Below are 18943 nucleotides of genomic sequence, written 5' to 3' on the forward strand. Positions count from 1 at the left end.
CTCTTTAGATCTGGAGAAAAAATAATAAAAACGAGCTGCTGGAATTACTCATCGGGTCAGGCATTTCAGGTTGAGACAGTCCAGATGAAGGATCTCGACCCGGAAAGTCTATTGTACATTCCTCTCCGCAGATGCTGCCTGTCCCGCTCAGCTCCTCCAGCATCACGTTTTTTTACTCGAGATTCCAGCACCTGCAGTCTCTTGTGCCTCTCTTTTCAGAACTTGTCCCTTTCAGTCCTGCCTCAGACTGAACCAGGCTCTTCCCTCTGGCTTCACTTCTGTTCCGCTTCTTCCTTAGCCCATCACACCTAGTGGGGCACAGGCCGCCAACAGCAGTTCGCCAGTGTTCCCTGAAGTATCTGTCGCACTGTGATTACTAGCCCCATGCCGACCATCCTCCTTTTGCAGCCGGGCTTGGGCAGTCCATGGCCAAGTGTTTATTTCCGACCAGTTTATGTGTTTCCGATCCCACCCTGGTGTGGAAATCACAGGCAGTAACGTCATGTTCATTTGCTGAGTCTGCAGCGCCTGTAGTGGACAATCGCGGTACTGCAGGGGATCGGCAGCATTCTGAATCAGGAAGTGCCAGGAGTTAACATGGCTTCGAAAGGACAGGTCGAGAGTTTGAGCGAGGAGGCAATTTGTCCCATCTGCCTGGATTTCTTCACCGATCCGGTGTCACTGGAGTGCGCGCACAACTTCTGTCGCCCTTGTATCACACAGTATTGGGAAAAGGAGGAGAGAAACTCCTGCCCGGAGTGTAGAGAGGAGATTGCTGACCGCACCCTCAGGGTCAATCGGGCCTTAGCAAATCTGGCTGAAAAACTTCGAAATTTAAACCTGAATCCGAAAGGGAAGGAAAGTAAACTTCACTGCGGGGAACATGAGGAAGAACTGAAGCTGTTCTGTGAAACGGACAAGACACTGATCTGTGTGATCTGTGCAGTTGCGCAGGAACACAGAGAGCACCACTTCCTGCCGATTAAAGAAGCTGTTAAGTTCTACAAGGTAAAACTAACCTGAATTTGATACTAACCCCATCGTCAACTGAATCTCCAAAGTGCTACCTACAAACACACGAGACTCCATAACCAACATATCATTCTCCGCATCTTTCACCATCTCCAACGCGATTCTATTACCAAGCACATCCCACCACCATGTCACTTCCACAACTCTCCGCTCTCTGTCGAGATCGCTCTCTATGTAACTCCCTTATCCACTCGCTCCGTCCCACTGATCTCCCTCCTGACACCGATACCTGTAAACGGGACAGGTGATACACCTGACTCCCACACCTCCTCCCTCGTCACCATTCAGGGGCCCGAACAGTCCCAATTCCTCCCTTTTCTTCCATAGTCGATTGTCCTCTCGTGTTAGTTTCTTCCTTCTTCAGCTCTTTGCCTCTTCCACCTGTCCCCTCCCAGCTTCTTACTTCATCGCCCTCCCCCACGTCCCCCTCACGTTGTCTCACCCGTCACCTGTCAGCTGGTTCTCGTCCCCAACCTTTTTACTCTGGCTTCTGCCCCATTCCTTCCCAGTCCTAGTGAAGGGTCTCATCCCGAAACGTCGACTGCATACAGTGGCTTGCAAAAGTTTGGGCACTCCTGGTCAAAATTTCTGTTCCTGTGAATAGCTAAGCGAGTAAAAATGAACAAATTTTGAAAAGGCATGAAGTTAAAGATGACACATTTCTTTAATATTTTAAGCAAGAAATGTTTTTATTTCCATCTTTTACAGTTTCAAAATAACAAAAAAGGAAAAGGGCCCGAAGCAAAAGTTTGGGCACCCTGCATGGTCAGTACTTAGTAACACCCTCTTTGGCAAGTATCACAGCTTGTAAACATTTTCTGCAGCCAGCTGAGTCTTTCATTTCATGTTTGGTTGATTTTTGCACATTCTACCTTGCAAAAGGCTTCAAGTTCTGTGAGATTCTTGGGCTGTCTTGCATGCACTGCTCTTTTGAGTTCTATCCACAGATTCTTGATGATGTTTTGGTCGGGGGGACTGTGAGGGCCATGGCAAAATCTTCAGCTTGCGCCTCTTGAGGTAGTCCATTGTGGATTTTGAGGTGTGTTTAGGTTCATTATCCTGTTGTAGAAGCCATCCTCTTTTCAGCTTTTTTACAGACGGTGTGACATTTGCTTCCAGAATTTGCTGGTATTTAATTAAATTCATTTTTCCCTCTACCAGTAAATGTTCCCCAGACTACTGGCTGCAACACAAGCCCAAAACATGATCGGTCCACCCCCGTGCTGAACAGTTGGAGAGGGGTTCTTTTCATGAAATCCTGCACCCTCTTTTGCTCCAACATACCTTTGCTCATTGTGGCCAAAAAGTTCTATTTGAAGAGTTCAAAGAACATCCAAACAAGCCTGATGCATTTTGGAAACAAGTCCTGTGGACTGATGAAGTTAAAATAGAACTTCTAGGTCGCAATGTTATTGTTATTTTGAAACCGCAAAATATAGAAATAAAAAAAAAACATATTTGCTTAGAACATTAAAGAAATCTGTCATCTTTAACTTTATGCATTTTGGAAATCAGTTCATCTTTTACTCGCTTAGCTATTCTCAATAAAAGAAATTTTGACCGGGGTGCCCAAACTTTTGCATGCCACTGTAGATGCTGAGTTTCTCTGGCATTTTGTGTGCGGTAATCGCGTTTGATCCCCTGTTTCTTTTGTTCTACCTTTTTTTCTATTTCTTACGCTCTCTGACTTTCAGGATCAGCTAAAATATTCCTTAGACTCTCTCACAAAAAAGAAATCAGACTTCCAGGAAAAGGAGCAGCAACAGAAAGAGAAAATTTCCGGAGTTCGGGTGAGGCTTCCTGAGCGGATTTTCTGATATTACTGTATAGTTTTGCTCCCTTTAATGCAGAATAACAGAGTATCGCAGCTCTAGTGACTCGGGTTCGATCCTGACCTCTGGTACTGTCCGTGTGGAGTTTGCATGCTCTTCCTGTGACCACGACAGTTTCAGACACATCCCAAGGACATGCTGGATGAATGGTTAATTACAATTAACCCTGTGAAGGTGGGGGAGGTTGTATGTGAATCAGGTGGGAGTTAATAGGTCAATGAGGGAGGTTTCAGGAAAACGTGAGGGAATGGGGTTGACGGGAATGATTCAGAAGCATGAACTTTAATGGACCGAATGGTCACCTTAACGTCATCAGGAAATACAGACAGCAATATAGTAAATTAATCTTCACCTTTCATTCGATAGGAACAGTCACAAAGCGTTCAGACCCACATCACGTCTCAGTTTGCAGAACTGCGCCAGATTATCACTGAGAAAGAGCAGAGCTTCCTCAGGGATCTCAGAGAGGAAGAGGAGAGGATTCTAAATCGAATGGAGAAAAATATTCGAGAGATTCAAGAGAATATCGGGTGGATTCAGGAGAAAATCTCAAAGTTAAAGGAACAGATGGATCAAAAAGACAGTGTGATATTTCTCAAGGTGAGGAATTATATTTCAATTTGTTCCTGTCAAAGAGCACGAAATGAACAGTGGTATATTTGAAATAAACACAGCACAGTGGCCAGTTCTAACAAATCAATTGCCGCTGCAGGCAACCTCACACAGATTGTTATACTTGAATGACGCACCCTCCAATCACTCCAATGATGATGTTCCAAAATGTCTAAGATATGTATTCAATCCTCTATTAGCAACGTACAATCTAGAAGCGATGAATCTTAAGCATTATAAATCGTAAGTTAAGCTGCAACGTATCGTTCAACAAAGATATGACATCCGTCCGTCCCCAGCTCAAAACTTTTGAGAACAAAGTTCGAATATGTAACTTATTCGGTTTGCTTTTCCCACGCCCCCACTCACATGACGTGTTACCATAATAAACACGTAACACAGAATACACTGCAGACAGAAAACAGGTGCATTGCTCCAACACACAGCATTTACAAATGGCAGTAAACTGTTTCTCACCAGACAATTGATGAAACTATTCAGGGTTGTTGTTGTCCCAGAACTGGACTTCCACAACTTCTGTACATCCCAGGACAGAATGTAATCTGCTCTGAAAATAACACAGAGTTACAGGCTGTGTCCTTAATTACCTGTTAAATATCCTCTAAATCTCCCATTAACACCCAGTTCCAGTCACAGGCTGTGAGTGCGTCTGGTGCGGTGGGTGTGAGGGTCTCTCTGTCAATCACTGAGAACAAAGAATGTGACCCACACATCAGACTTATCCTCCATACCCAGTTTCCATCAGATTACGGAAACATTCACTGTTTCTTTACTTTCTCGGATAAACTTCATACAGGATAATATCCCATTCTCCATCATAAACAGACCATTCGGTCCATCTTCTCCTATCTGTTTCCCTGCTAAACAAACCTCCTCCCACCTACTCACCGCACCCAGCAACAGTGCCCGAACTCCCTGGTCCCTCGTGTTCATCCAGTTTCCCCATGACATTCAATCTCTGCTGTTCCGCTTCAATCACTCCTGTGCCAGTGAGTTCCACATCCTCTTCACTAAATTTCTTATGGGATTTATTAAGATTCATCTGGAATTTCATCTGCTCATAAATAGATATACTTTCTCCACATGCACACAATCAAATCCATCACTGATCTTCAATTGCTCCATCTTATCACCCTGACGTCTTATCCAGATGAAAATGCGCAACCCGTCCTGTCTTTCCTGTAAGTTTCATCCTCTCAGTAATGATCTAATTTTCAGAAACCTTTCCTGTAATTTAACCCCTGGTTCTGCATTGTCTGTGTGTGTGAGTGACTGCAGGAGTGGGAATTTTCAACCCCTGGTTTTGCATTGTTTGTGTGTGTGAGTGACTGCAGGAGTGGGAATTTTCAAACCCTGGTTCTGTATTGTCTGTGTGTGTGAGTGACTGCAGGAGTGGGAATTTTCAAGCCCTGGTTCTGTATTGTCTGTGTGTGTGAGTGACTGCAGGAGTGGGAATTTTCAAACCCTGGTTCTGTATTGTCTGTGTGTGTGAGTGACTGCAGGAGTGGGAATTTTCAAGCCCTGGTTCTGTATTGTCTGTGTGTGTGAGTGACTGCAGGAGTGGGAATTTTCAAACCCTGGTTCTGTATTGTCTGTGTGTGTGAGTGACTGCAGGAGTGGGAATTTTCAAGCCCTGGTTCTGTATTGTCTGTGTGTGTGAGTGACTGCAGGAGTGGGAATTTTCAACACCTTGTAATGGTTTGGATGAAATTCAGGATGTCGATAGTCTCTGTCCATTCAGATTTGTGTTTTATTTATTTCAGGAGGAAGCTCATCGGAACAGGAGGTAGGACATGCTCTTTACTGAAACCCTGTATGGATTTGTAAAATAGTTTAGAATAGCAGTTTATCACCATCAGTTTATTATTTACAGGATTAATGATGATGTCCCGGAATTGTCAGTGACAGATGAGGCCCTACCGGTTGAAAAATTTGATCACCTCTATTTGCTGAACACAGTGCTGAGAGAAACACTTGATGCCATTAATCGAGGTAAAACTTACAAAGATTCATTTCTTCTTGTTTGTGAGATCACAATTAATTTCAAATTTGAGGCAAAGATTGCTGTAATATTGGGTTGAAGTGGAACTGAAGTCTATTCCACATCAACCCCACCGACTGGGGGGGGGGCGTCACTGTCACATGGTCAGCTGGAGATGTCAGACCCCTGAACACACCAGCACAGGGTCACAATACAACCAATACACGGGACTGGCAGATGAACCACTGTGTCCCGATCCCAGGCCACTGCACTAACACGCCAAGACATGAGTTTGAATCCTACCACAGGAGCTGAGAAATTAATACTGACTTGATGATATCGTAGGGAATAAAAACGGGCATCAGTGTGATCACCGGGCTTGTCAGAAACATACACAAGTCCTTCGTGTGCTGTGAGTGCAGACTCTGATTGACGCAGGTCTTCCCCCTTCTGGATCTGCAACTCTCACTGTTGTTCGAGGGAAAAGAGGGGAGCGGTAGTGATTGGGGACTCAGTCGGGGAACAGACAGGAGAATCTGTGGATGTGAGTAGGACACCCGAATGGTATGTTGCCTCCTAGGTGCCAGAATCAGGGATGCTTCGGGTCGTGTCTGCAGCATTTTAGAGAGTGAGGGAAAACAGCTGGATATGTTGGTATATTTTGGGACCAATGACATTGGAAGTAAAAACAAAGAGGTCCTGAAAATAGAATTTGGAGAGCTTGGTAGAAAGCTCAGAAGCAGTACCTTCAGGTTTATAATTTCTGGACTGCTGCCTGTGCGACGTGCTGGTGAGGGTAGGAGCAGGATAATTTGGCAGATTAAAGCATGCCTGAGAAGCTGGTGCAGGGGGCAGGGCTTCAGGTTTTTGGATCATTGGGATCTTTTCTGGTGGAGAAATGACCTGCTGAAAAGGGATGGGTTGCACTTGGACCCGAGGGAGAACAATATTCTCACAGGGAGGTTTGATAGAGCTGTTGGGGAGGGTTTAAACTAATTTGTTGGGGGGGGGGTGGTTAGGAACGAGTGAAGGGGTAGGATTGATGGTAAAAATGCAAAGATAGTGTGCAGTCAGACTGTCAGATGGGGCAGCCAGATACGAGGACAAAACTGCAGCCAGCTGGGTGAGTATCAGTGCATTAGGGATGCAGAATGAAAAAGGATAGGAAATACAGTACACAAAGCGTCATATCTCAATGCATGGAGTGTGAGAAATAGGGTGGATGATCTTGTTGCTCGATTACAGATTGTCAGGTATGATGTTGTGGCCATCAGGGAATCATGACTGAAGGATGGTTGTAGTTGGGAGATGAATTTCCAAGGTTACACATTGTATCGGTGGTATAGGAAGGTAGGCAGAGGGGGTGACATGGCTCTCCTGGTAAATCAATAGAAAGATGTAACATAGGATTGGAAGATGTTGATTCCTTGTGTGTTGAGTTAAGGAAATTCAGAAGTGAAAATGACACTGATGACAGTCATATACAGGATCCCAACAGTAGCTGGATGTGGACCACAGATTACAACTGGAAATAGAGAAGGCCAATGAAAAGGACAATGTTACGATAGTCATGGGAGATTTCAACAAGCAGGTCAATTGGGAAAATCAAGTTGGTAATGGATCTCAACAGAGTGAATTTGTTGAATGCCATGTGGTGGCTTTTTAGAGCAGTTTGTCGTTGAGCCTACTGGGGGAACAGCTCTGCTGGATTGGGTGTTATGTATTGAACTGGAGGTGATTAGGTAAAAGAACCCTTAGGAGACAGTGCTCACAACATGACTGAGTTCAACTTGTAATTTGATAAGGAAAAAGTAAAGTCTGACATTGTAGTATTCCAGAGGAGTAAAAAGAAATTTCAGTGGTCTGAAAGAGGAGTTGGCCAAAGTAAATTGGAGGGAGATGTTGTCCGGAATGACAGCAGAGCAGAAATGATGTCAGATTCTGGGAAAATGAGGAAGGTGAAGGATAGATATATTCCAAAAATAAATAAACACTCAAATGGCAAAATAGTACAATCATGGCTAATAAGGCTGATGCAAATGCAAAAGAGTGGGCATACAACAAAGTGAAAATTAATAGGAAGACAGAGAATTGACATCGGTGGTTGGGAAGTTGTTGGGGTCGATTGTCAAGGATGAGGTTACAGAGTACCTGGAGGCATATGACAAGATAGGCAGAACTCAGCATGGATTCCTTAAAGGAATATCCTGCCTGACAAACCTATTACAAATTTTTGAGGAAATTACCAGTAGGCTAGACAAAGGAGATGCAGTGGATGTTGTATATTTGGATTTTCAGAAGGCCTTTGACAAGGTGCCACACATGAGGCTACTTAACAAGATAAGAGCCCATGGAATTACGGGAAAGTTACATACATGGATAGAGTGTTGGCTGATTGGCAGGAAACAGAGAGTGGGGTTAAGGGATCCTATTGTGGTTGGCTGCCGGTTACCAGTGGTTTTCAACAGGGGTCCGTGTTGGCGCCGCTTCTTTTTACATTGTACATCAATGATTTGGGTTATGGAATCGATGGCTTTGTGGCTAAGTTTGCTGACAATATGAAGATAGGTGGAGGGGCCGGTAGTGCTGAAGAAACGGAGAGTCTGCAGAGAGACTTGGATAGATTGGAAGAATGAGCAGAGAAGTGGCAAATGAAGTATAATGTTGGAAGGTGTATGGTTATGCACTTTGGCAGAAAAAATAAACAGACAGACTATTATATAAAAGGGGAAAGAATTCAAAGTTCTGAGATGCAACAGGACTTGGGAGTCCTCGTACAGGATATCCTTAAGGTTAACCTCCAGGTTGAGTCGGTAGTGAAGAAGGCGAATGCAATGTTGGCATTCATTTCCAGAGGAATAGAGTATAGGAGCAGGGATGTGATGTTGAGGCTGTATAAGGCGCTGGTGAAACCTCACTTGGAGTACTGTGGGCAATTTTGGTCTCCTTATTTAAGAAAGGATGTGCTGACGTTGGAGAGGGTACAGAGAAGATTCACTAGAATGATTCCAGGAATGAGAGGGTTAACATATGAGGAACGTTTGTCCGCTCTTGGACTGTATTCCTTGGCGTTTAGAAGAATGAGGGGAGACCTCATAGAAACTTTTCGAATGTTTAAAGGCATGGACAGAGTGGTTGTGGCAAAGTTGTTTCCCATGATGGGGGAGTCTAGTACGAGAGGGCATGATATAAGGATTGAACGGCGCCCATTCAGAACAGAAATGCGAAGGAATTTTTTTAGTCAGAGGGTGGTGAATCTATGGAATTTGTTGCCACGGGCGGCAGTGGAGGCCAAGTCATTGGGTGTATTTAAGGCAGAGATTGATAGGTACCTGAGTAGCCAGGGCATCAAAGGTTATGGTGAGAAGGCGGGGGAGTGGAACTAAATGGGAGAATGGATCAGCTCATGATAAAATGGCGGAACAGACTCGATGGGCCAAATGGCCGACTTCTGCTCCTTTGTCTTATGATCTTATAATTGGGAGGCTTTTAAATACCTACAGAGAGGAACTGAAAAGATGATTGGGAGGGGAAAAATGAAATATGGAATTGAATTGAATTGAATTGAATTGAATTGACTTTATTACTTACATCCTTTCTATAAACAAGCAGTAAAAATCTTCCGTCTAAATGTGCAGTTTATAGTAATTGATGATAAATAATATGTATAACATTCTAGTCAATATAACATAGAAATACAGTTGTCTCAGCACGAGTTAATCAGTTTGATAGCCTGGTGGAAGAAGCTGTCCCTGGAGCCTGTTGGTTCTGGCTTTTATGCTGCGGAACCAGTTCCTGTATGGTAGCAACTGGCTCAGTTTGTTGTTGGGGTGACTTGGGTCTCCAATGATCCTTCAGGCCCTTTTTACACACCTGTCTTTATAAAACAAGTAAGCAACCAATATCAACCAACACACATCAAAGTTGCTGGCGAACGCAGCAGGTCAAACAAACGAACAATATCAAATTGATTTTAAAGTATTGTAAAAAAATAAAATAGAGATGAGAGTGGATGTAGGACCACTAGAAAATGAGGCTGGATATATAATAACAGGGGACAAAGAGATGACAGATGAACTAAATGAGTATTTTCCATCAGTCTTCACTGTGGAAGACACTGGCACTGTGTCAGGTGTTGAAGAGTGTGAGGGAAGAGAAGTGAGTGCAGTTACTGTTACAAGGCAGAAGGTGCTCAAAAAGGGACATAAGTCACTCAGACCAGATGAACTGCACCCTAGTGTTCTGAAAGAGGTAACGGTAGACATTGTGGAGGCATTTGAAATGATCTTTCAAAAATCATTGGACTCTGATATGGTGCTAGAGGACTGGAAAACTGCAAATATCACTCAACTCTTAGTCATGAGGAAGGCAGCAGAAATGAAGTTATAGACCAGTTAGCCTCACCTCTGTGGGTGGGAAGACATTAGTGTCAATTGTTAAGTATGAGGTAATGGAATACTTGGTGATACTGGACAAGATAGGACACGTTGGCATATAATAAGATTGGTGGAGGGGCCGGTAGTGTTGAGGAAACAGGTAGGCTGTGGAAGGACTTGGATGAGGAGACTGGGCAAGAAAGTGGCAAACGATACACAATGCTGGGAAATTCATGGTCATGCATTGTGGTAGGAGATATAATATGCAGATTATTTAAAATGGGGGGACAATTCAAAAATCTGAGATGCAGATGGATGTGGGGGTCCTTCTGCAGAGCACCCTGAAGGTTAACTTGCAGGTAGAGTCAGTTGTGAGGAAGGTAAATGCAATGTTAGAATTCAGTTCAAGGAGTCTAGTATACAGGAGCAGAGATGTGATGCTGAGGGTTTATAAGGCAATGGTGAGGCATTACCTTGAGTATTGTGAACAGTTTTGGGCTCCTCATCTGAGAAAGGATGTGCTGGCATCGTAGAGGGTCCAGAGGAGGTTCACAAGGATGATTCCGGGAATGAAAGGGTTATCAGACTTGAAACGTTTGATAGCTCTGTGCCTGTACTCACTGGAATTTAGAAAGATGAGGGGGGATCTCACTGAAACTTTTTGAATGTTGAAAGGCCAAGACAGAGTAGATGTGGGAAGGACGTTTCCCATGGTGGGGAAGTCTGGGACAAGAGGGCACAGCCTCAGGATACAGGGGTGTCTTATTTAAAAACAGAGACGCAGAAAAATTTCTTTAGCCAGAGGGTGGTGAATTTGCAGAACTTGTTACCACAGGCAGCCGTGGAGGCCAGGTCGTTGGGCATATTTAAGGCCGAGCTTGACAGGTTCTAGATTGCACACAGTATCAGAGGTTGTGGCGAGAAGGCCGGGGAGTGGGGCTGAGGAGGAGAAGAAAAGGATCAGCTGTGATTGAATGGTGGAGCAGTCACAGTGGGCCAAATGGCCAAATTCTGCTCCTATATCTTATGAGCTTATGGTTATCAGGCCACAACATTGAAGCATTGTGAGAATGAGCCCAGACAACGCAACCAGCATTGACATCATACAGGATTTCATCTCAGGAGAAGCACACACAGCATAACCAGACTTGCAAAACAGCCCGACACACACATACACAGGAAGGATTGGCAGATTGTAGTCAGAGACGCAGCAATGTACGTTGATATTTCCTTCAGTAACCTGGAAACTATTCTCTTCAGACACGGTAATTTATTTATTTAAACAGTTCACACATGTCACACATTGTCAGCACACACCAGACATGTGATGACACACTGTGACATACAAATATTTCAATGTGCACACTCTCCTTCAATGTGTACACACAAACACACTGATATTTACCAAAACAACACACACACACACACACACACACACACACACACACACACACAATATCTGAGTGTGACACATGGTCAAAGAAATAGGCCCACGTTCCGACTTAGGAATGAAATCTGCCGTCATTACCCAGTCTGTTCTGTGCAGAGAGCTGCCCTCTGACGTGATGTCACATCAACAGTTCACAGACAGACTCCGGGGTGAGATTCCTCAGGAGGATGATCTGGGAGGGTTTGACGGATATTGAACCCACGACCCACTTCATCCATCTGCAAGACTAAGGTGTCTTCCTGAGCATGTCCCGTTTGTGTGTGTTTGTCCCAGATCCCTCTAATCACTTCCTATCTATGTACCTGTGTAAGTTCATCTGAAAATATTTTAATTTTACCTGTTTCTACAGCATCTGACAGCAAATTCCATCTGCCCACCTCCCTCTCTGTAAGAATATTACCCCACAGATCCCTCATGAAACTTTTCCCTCTCACTTTCAATCTGAGCCCTCTGGTTCTGTACTCCCGTTTCTCAGAAAAAAGACTCACTTTATCTCAGCCCGTTGTGAATGTATTTACCTCGATAAGGGGTCAACAATCAACGTCCTACACTACAGCTAAATAGCCCAAACTTATCCACTCTCTACTTTTAATCCAAGCCCCCCCCCCCCCCCAGTCCCGGTAACATCCTCCTGAAACTTCCTGTCCAGTGTAATGACATGCTACACGGGTTGACTCTGTGGTTAAGAAGGCGTACGGTGCACTGGCCTTCATCAATCGTGGGATTGAGTTTAAGAGCCGAGAGGTAATGTTGCACGTATATAAGACCCTGGTCAGCCCACTTGGAGTACTGTGCTCAATTCTGGTCACCTCACTACAACTACAGGAAGGACGTGGAAACCAATAGAAAGAGTGCAGAGGAGATTTACACGGATGTTGCCTGTTTTTGCTGGGGGGCGGGGACGGTATGCCTTATGAGAATAGGTAGAGTGAACTCGGCCTTTTCTCCTTGGAACGACTGAGGATGAGAGGTGACCTGACGGAGATGTACAAGATAATGAGAGGCATTGATCGTGTGGATAGTCAGAGGCTTTTTCCCAGGGTTGAAATGACTAGCATGAGAGGGCATAGTTTGAAGGTGCTTGGAAGGAGATACAGAGATGTCGGAGGTATGTTTTTTATGCAGAGAATGGTGAGTGCGCGGAACGGGCTGCTGGTGGTGGTGCTGCAGCCGGAAACGACAGGGTCTTTTAAGAGACTCATGAATGGCTACATGGAGCTTATAAAAATAGAGGGCCATGGGTAAGGCCTAGGTAGTTCTAAGGTAGGGACATGTTCGACACAGCTTTGTGGGCCGAAGGGCCTGTATTGTGTTCTATGTTTTCAGTGTTTCTATGTTTCACTATATTCGGGGACGTGGACATGCAGACAATACCCGAACTGTGGTCTATCATTGATATCATAGATCTTGCTTAAGCTCATGTGGACAGTGTCGAATATGCTGATGAATACAGGACTGAAGGTGTTATATTTGAATGCTCCAGTATACGGAATAAGGTTGATGATGTTGTAGCACAGGTAGAGATTGGCAGGTACAACGTTGTTGACGTCACTGAGCTGTGGCTGAAAAGAGATGCTGGTTGAAGCCCAACATCCAAGGATACACCTTGTATTCAAAGGACAGGCAGGTAGGCAGAGGGGATGGGGAGGCTCTGTTGTAAAAAATGAAATAAAATCCTTAGAGAGAGGTGACATAGGATTGGAAGATGTTGAGTCATTGTGGGTAGAGTTAAGAAACTGCAAGGGTAAAATGAACCTGATGGTAATTATATACAGGCCTCTAAATAGTAGCGAGGATCGAAAGGGGATACAAATCACACTAGGAAATAGAAAAAAAAATGCAATGTGACAGTCGGAATAGAAACATAGAAACATAGAAAATAGGTGCAGGAGTAGGCTATTCGGCCCTTCGAGCCTGCACCGCCATTTATTATGATCATGGCTGATCATCCAACTCAGAACCCCGCCCCAGACTTCCCTCCATACCCCCTGACCCCCCGTAGTCACAAGGGCCATATCTAACTCCCTCTTAAATATAGCCAATGAACTGGCCTCAACTGTTTCCTGTGGCAGAGAATTCCACAGATTCACCACTCTCTGTGTGAAGAAGTTTTTCCTAATCTCGGTCCTAAAAGGCTTCCCCTCTATCCTCAAACTGTGACCCCTCGTTCTGGACTTCCCCAACATCGGGAACAATCTTCCTGCATCTAGCCTGTCCAATCTCTTTAGGATCTTATACGTTTCAATCAGATCCCCCCTCAATCTTCTAAATTCCAACGAGTACAAGCCCAGTTCATCCAGTCTTTCTTCATGTGAAAGTCCTGCCATCCCAGGAATCAATCTGGTGAACCTTCTTTGTACTCCCTCTACGGCAAGGATGTCTTTCCTCAGATTAGGGGACCAAAACTGCACACAATACTCCAGGTGTGGTCTCACCAAGGCCTTGTACAACTGCAGTAGTACCTCCCTGCTCCTGTACTCGAATCCTCTTGTTATGAATGCCAGCATACCATTCGCCTTTTTCACCGCCTGCTGTACCTGCATGCCCACTTTCAATGACTGGTGTATAATGACACCCAGGTCTCGTTGCACCTCCCCTTTTCCTAATCGGCCACCATTCAGATAATAATCTGTTTTCCTATTTTTGCCACCAAAGTGGATAACTTCACATTTATCCACATTAAATTGCATCTGCCATGAATTTGCCCACTCACCCAACCTATCCAAGTCACCCTGCATCCTCTTAGCATCCTCCTCACAGCTAACACTGCCACCCAGCTTCGTGTCATCTGCAAACTTGGAGATGCTGCATTTAATTCCCTCATCCAAGTCATTAATATATATTGTAAACAACTGGGGTCCCAGCACTGAGCCTTGCGGTACCCCACTAGTCACCGCCTGCCATTCTGAAAAGGTCCCGTTTATTCCCACTCTTTGCTTCCTGTCTGCTAACCAACTCTCCACCCACACCAATACCTTACCCCCAATACCGTGTGCTTTAAGTTTGCACACTAATCTCCTGTGTGGGACCTTGTCAAAAGCCTTCTGAAAATCCAAATATACCACATCCACTGGTTCTCCCCTATCCACTCTACCAGTTACATCCTCAAAAAATTCTATGAGATTCGTCAGACATGATTTTCCTTTCACAAATCCATGCTGACTTTGTCCGATCATTTCACCGCTTTCCAAATGTGCTGTTATCACATCCTTGATAACTGACTCCAGCAGTTTCCCCACCACCGACGTTAGGCTAACCTATATCTATAAAAGCTTTTACAGTCCGTTTTTATGTTCCCTGCCAGTTTTCTCTCATAATCTTTTTTCCCTTCCTAATTAAGCCCTTTGTCCTCCTCTGCTGAACTCTGAATTTCTCCCAGTACTCAGGTGAGCCACTTTCTCTGGCTAATTTGTATGCTTCTTCTTTGGAATTGATACTATCCCTAATCTCTCTTGTCAGCCACGGGTGCACTACCTTCCTTGATTTATTCTTTTGCCAAACCGGGATGAACAATTGTTGTAGTTCATCCATGCAACCTTTAAATGCTTGCCATTGCATATCCACCGTCAATCCTTTAAGTGTCATTTGCCAGTCTATCTTAGCTAATTCACGTCTCATACCTTCAAAGTTACCCCTCTTTAAGTTCAGAACCTTTGTTTCTGAATTAACTATGTCACTCTCCATCTTAATGAAGAATTCCACCATATTATGGTCACTCTTACCCAAGGGGCCTCTCACGACAAGATTGCAAATTAACCCTTCCTCATTGCTCAATACCCAGTCCAGAATAGCCTGCTCTCTAGTTGGTTCCTCGACATGTTGGTTCAAAAAACCATCCCGCATACATTCTAAGAAATCCTCTTCCTCAGCACCTTTACCAATTTGGTTCACCCAATCTACATGTAGAATGGGGGATTTCAGCAAGGAGGTAGATTGGGAAAATCAGGTTGGTGCTGCATTCCAAGAGAGGGAATTTGTAGAAAGTCCCCAAGATGGCTTCTTTGAACTGCTTGTGGTTGAGCCCAATGGGAGAAAGGCAATTCTAGAGTGGGATTTGTATAGTGAACCAGATATGATTTGGGAGACTAAGGGAAAAGAATCTTCAGGAAGCAGTGATCATAAAATGATAGAATTCACCCTGGAGTTTGAGAGGGAGATAAAGTCAGATGTATCGGTATTAGAGTGGAGTAAAGTTAGTTACAGAGGCATGAGGGAAGAGCTGATCAAAGTAGATTGGGAGGGGACACCAGCAGGGATGATTGCAGAACAACAAAGACTGGAATTTCCGGGGGCAATTTGGATAGATAAATCCCAAAGACGGAGGAGTATTATCCACGGAGGATGAGGTAACTTTGTTTAACAAGGGAAGTCAAAGACAGCATAAAAGTGAAAGAGAGGGCATACAATAGAGCAAAAATTAGCAGGATGTTGAAGTATTGAGGAGATTTTGATAATCAACAGAAAGCAATTACAAAGCCCGAAGGAGAGAAAATGAGATATGAGGGAAAGCGTGCCTACAATACTCAAGAGGACACAAAACTCTAAAGAGTAAAAGAGAGGCAAGAGTGGATATTGGACCCCAAGAAAGTGACACTGGAGAGGAGACATGTGACAAAAGACATTGTCGAAGTACTTATTTAATATTTTGTGCCAATCCTCACTGTGGAAGGTACCAGCTGTATGTCAGAAATGTGAGAGTGTCTGGGGACAGAATTGAGTGTTGCTGATGTTACTGAGGAGAAAGTGCGTGGGAAGATTGACGGTCTGAAGGCACCTGGACCAGATGGACTACACCCCAGTGTTCGGAAAGAGTTAGCTGAAGAGAATATGGGAGCATTAGTAATGAGAGTGGGGTTTGGGGGTTCTTATCCATTCAGTTCACAGAGCCATCGCCGTACAGCATAGAAATGTGCCCTTCGACCCATCACATCTCTGCTGACCTATTTACCCATCTACATTCATCCCATTGGCCAGCATTAGGTCAGTCTCCTTCTGTGCCTTGCCTATTGAAGTGTCTGTCCAAGTGTCACTTAAACACAGAGGACTGGAGGCCTGTGACCTGCAGAGGTCGGTGCTGGGGCCGGGGTTGTTTGTCATTCCTATTAATGATTTGGATGATAATGTCGGTGACATATTTAGTAGGTTTGTTAATGACACTAAAATTCATGGTACAGTGGACAGGGAAGAGGGTTATCTCTGCTTACACCGCGCCCTTGATCAACTGTAGAGATGGGTACAGGGAGAATGTTTTAAAATACATCGTGGCAGGGACGTGGATAAGAAAAGGTGAAAGGAATAATGGGCAAATGGGACTAGCTCACTAGAGCAAGTTGGTCAGCACAAACGAGTTGGGCCGATGGGCCTCCGTGACCTCCAGTTTAAATCTATTCACTCACCCCTTTCCCATCTTAATCCACCCCTTTCCCGCACTCGTTTGCTGTCTATTTCTATCCTTGAGGGAAGCTGTCGACCTGAACCGTAGACTGTCCATCTCTCTCCACACACGCTGCCTGACCCGCTCGGTTCCTCCAGCATTTTGTGTCTGTCTGATCGGGAAATCTCTGCTCTCCGTCCAGTGGAAACCCTTGGGGAGATATTAGTTGTCCACCCGGTTTCGTTCGGTCAAACAACGGAAAAGGTTCGTGTCGGCCACCCGACCGCGCCTGAGGCCTAGCGGCCTTTCCCCGATCCCCGGGGTCGCGCTGCCCGAGTCTCCCCCCGATCCCCGGGGCCGCGCTGCCCGAGTCTCCCCCCGATCCCCGGGGACTCTCTAATTCTCTGCTTCTCCCCCCAGTCTCTGTCACCCTGGATGTGGAAACGGCGAGTCCGTATCTCGAGGTGTCTGAGGATCGGAAGAGTGTGAGACGGACCCGGACCCGGAGGAATCTCCCTGACACCGGGAAGAGATTCACATTCTGGGAATGTGTGCTGGGATCGGAGGGATTCACATCGGGGAGACATTACTGGGAGGTGGAGGTGACGGGGAATCGGATCTGGTGTCTGGGAGTCGCCGCAGAGTTTGTGAGGAGGAAAGGCTGGGTCAGTCTGAGGCCGGAAACCGGATTCTGTGTCATCGGGCGGTTTCATGACGTGTTACATCGGCATTGTGACGTGTTCGGTGCTCTCATCTCCCCTGGGCCCCGTCTCCCTGCCCGTCCCATCCCCGGGAGGGTGGGAGTTTATCTCAGTTACGAGTCCGGGACAGTTTCATTTTACAACGCGGAGACCAAGTCCCATCTCCACACCTTCACTGGGAATAAATTCACGGGGAAACTTTATCCTTTCTTCCGGACTGGGGATGGAAACCAGTGGCTGAGAATCTGCTCCGGTTCCGCTCCGGGTCTGTAATCGGGTCGGGTCCCGGGACCGGCGTCAGGAGTAAAGTCCCTGTAAATATAAATGTGCGGAGAGTGAAATAAACACGAGATGAGAATTATCGATCCGTTAATTTTAACTCGTTCACCGCGTCCGTCAACCGAACAGAAACACCGCGGATTCAGCAGCAGCCGCGGGCGGCGGGTCCTGAGCTCCCCTGGGTCCTAAAGTCCACCCGCACTGTGACGGGTTAAATGTGACAAGTGGGGGCGGTGATGACAGGAAAAGACAGTGAAAACTGATGCAAAGTGTTTATTAAGTTCATCTGACATTTCTTTATCCCCCATCACTACCTCACCAGCATCATTTTCCAGTTGTCCAATATCAACTCTCATCTCCCTTTCACTCTTCATGTAACTGAAAACTAAAGTTTTAGTATCCTGATTTATATTATTGGCTTGTTTGCCCTCATATTTCATCTTTACCATTCTTATGGCTTTTTTCGTTGCCTTTTGTTGGATTTTATGAGCATCCCAATAATCCAACATCCTGCTCACCTTTTCTACCTTATACAGAACATAGCATAGTACAGCACAGTACAGGCCCTTCAGCCCACAATGTTGTGCTGACCCTCAAACCCTGCATCCCATATAAACCACCACCTTAAATACCTTCATATACCTGTCTAGTCGTCTCTTAAACTCCACGAGTGTATCTGCTACCACCACTGACTCAGGCAGTGCATTCCACGCACCAACCACTCTCCGAGTAAAAAATCTTCCTCTAATATCCCCCTTGAATTCCCATCCCTTACCTTAAAGCCATGTCCTCTTGTATTGAGCAGTGGTGCCCTGGGGAAGAGGCACTGGCTATCCACTCTATCAATTCCCCTTATTATCTTGTACACCTCTATCATGTCTCCTCTCATCCTCCTTCTCTCCAAAGAGTAAAGCCCTAGTTCCCTTAATCTCTGATCATAATGCATACTTTCTAAACCAGGCAGCATCCTGGTAAATCTCCTCTGTGCCCTTTCCAATGCTTCCACATCCGTCCTATAGTGAGGCGACCAGAACTGGACACAGTACTCCAAGTGTGGCCTAACCAGAGTTTTATAGAGCTGCATCATTACATCGCAACTTTTAAACTCTATCCCTCGACTTATGAAAGCTAACACCCCATAAGCTCTCTTAACTACTCTATCTACCTGTGAGGCAACTTCCAGGGATCTGTGAACATGTACCCCGAGATCCCTCTGCTCCTCCACACTACCAAGTATCCTGCCATTTACTTTGTACTCTGCCTTGGAGTTTGTCCTTCTGAAGTG

At 45.2% G+C, this 18943-nt stretch overlaps 3 protein-coding genes across 3 annotated transcripts in view; 2 read left to right on the forward strand and 1 right to left on the reverse strand.

Moving 5' to 3' along the window:
- Positions 1–18943, forward strand: part of LOC140185019 (uncharacterized) — a 777523-nt gene that overhangs the window by 273981 nt on the left and 484599 nt on the right. The gene's annotated exons all lie outside the window — the stretch shown is intronic.
- LOC140185475 (uncharacterized) overlaps positions 1–18943 on the reverse strand; it is a 240726-nt gene that overhangs the window by 83639 nt on the left and 138144 nt on the right. The window lies entirely within an intron of this gene.
- On the forward strand, positions 549–17731 carry LOC140185363 (zinc-binding protein A33-like). The gene is made up of 6 exons (XM_072238745.1): positions 549–1008; positions 2727–2822; positions 3231–3464; positions 5261–5283; positions 5371–5489; positions 17099–17731. Exons 1-6 carry the CDS (start codon positions 598–600, stop codon positions 17650–17652), a joined length of 1437 nt encoding a protein of 478 aa, XP_072094846.1. The 5' UTR covers positions 549–597; the 3' UTR covers positions 17653–17731.

The sequence above is a fragment of the Mobula birostris genome, chromosome 20 (assembly GCF_030028105.1).
Source record: "Mobula birostris isolate sMobBir1 chromosome 20, sMobBir1.hap1, whole genome shotgun sequence".
NCBI lineage: Eukaryota > Metazoa > Chordata > Chondrichthyes > Myliobatiformes > Myliobatidae > Mobula > Mobula birostris.

What these genes read in the sequence shown, in the direction of transcription:
- LOC140185363 (XM_072238745.1), top strand. Translation starts at nt 598, where the DNA reads ATGGCTTCGAAAGGACAGGTCGAGAGTTTGAGCGAGGAGGCAATTTGT. An exon ending in AGAAAATTTCCGGAGTTCGG is followed by an intron (nt 2,823 to 3,230) that starts GTGAGGCTTCCT and finishes TTCATTCGATAG; the next exon opens with GAACAGTCACAAAGCGTTCA. An exon ending in ACAGTGTGATATTTCTCAAG is followed by an intron (nt 3,465 to 5,260) that starts GTGAGGAATTAT and finishes TATTTATTTCAG; the next exon opens with GAGGAAGCTCATCGGAACAG.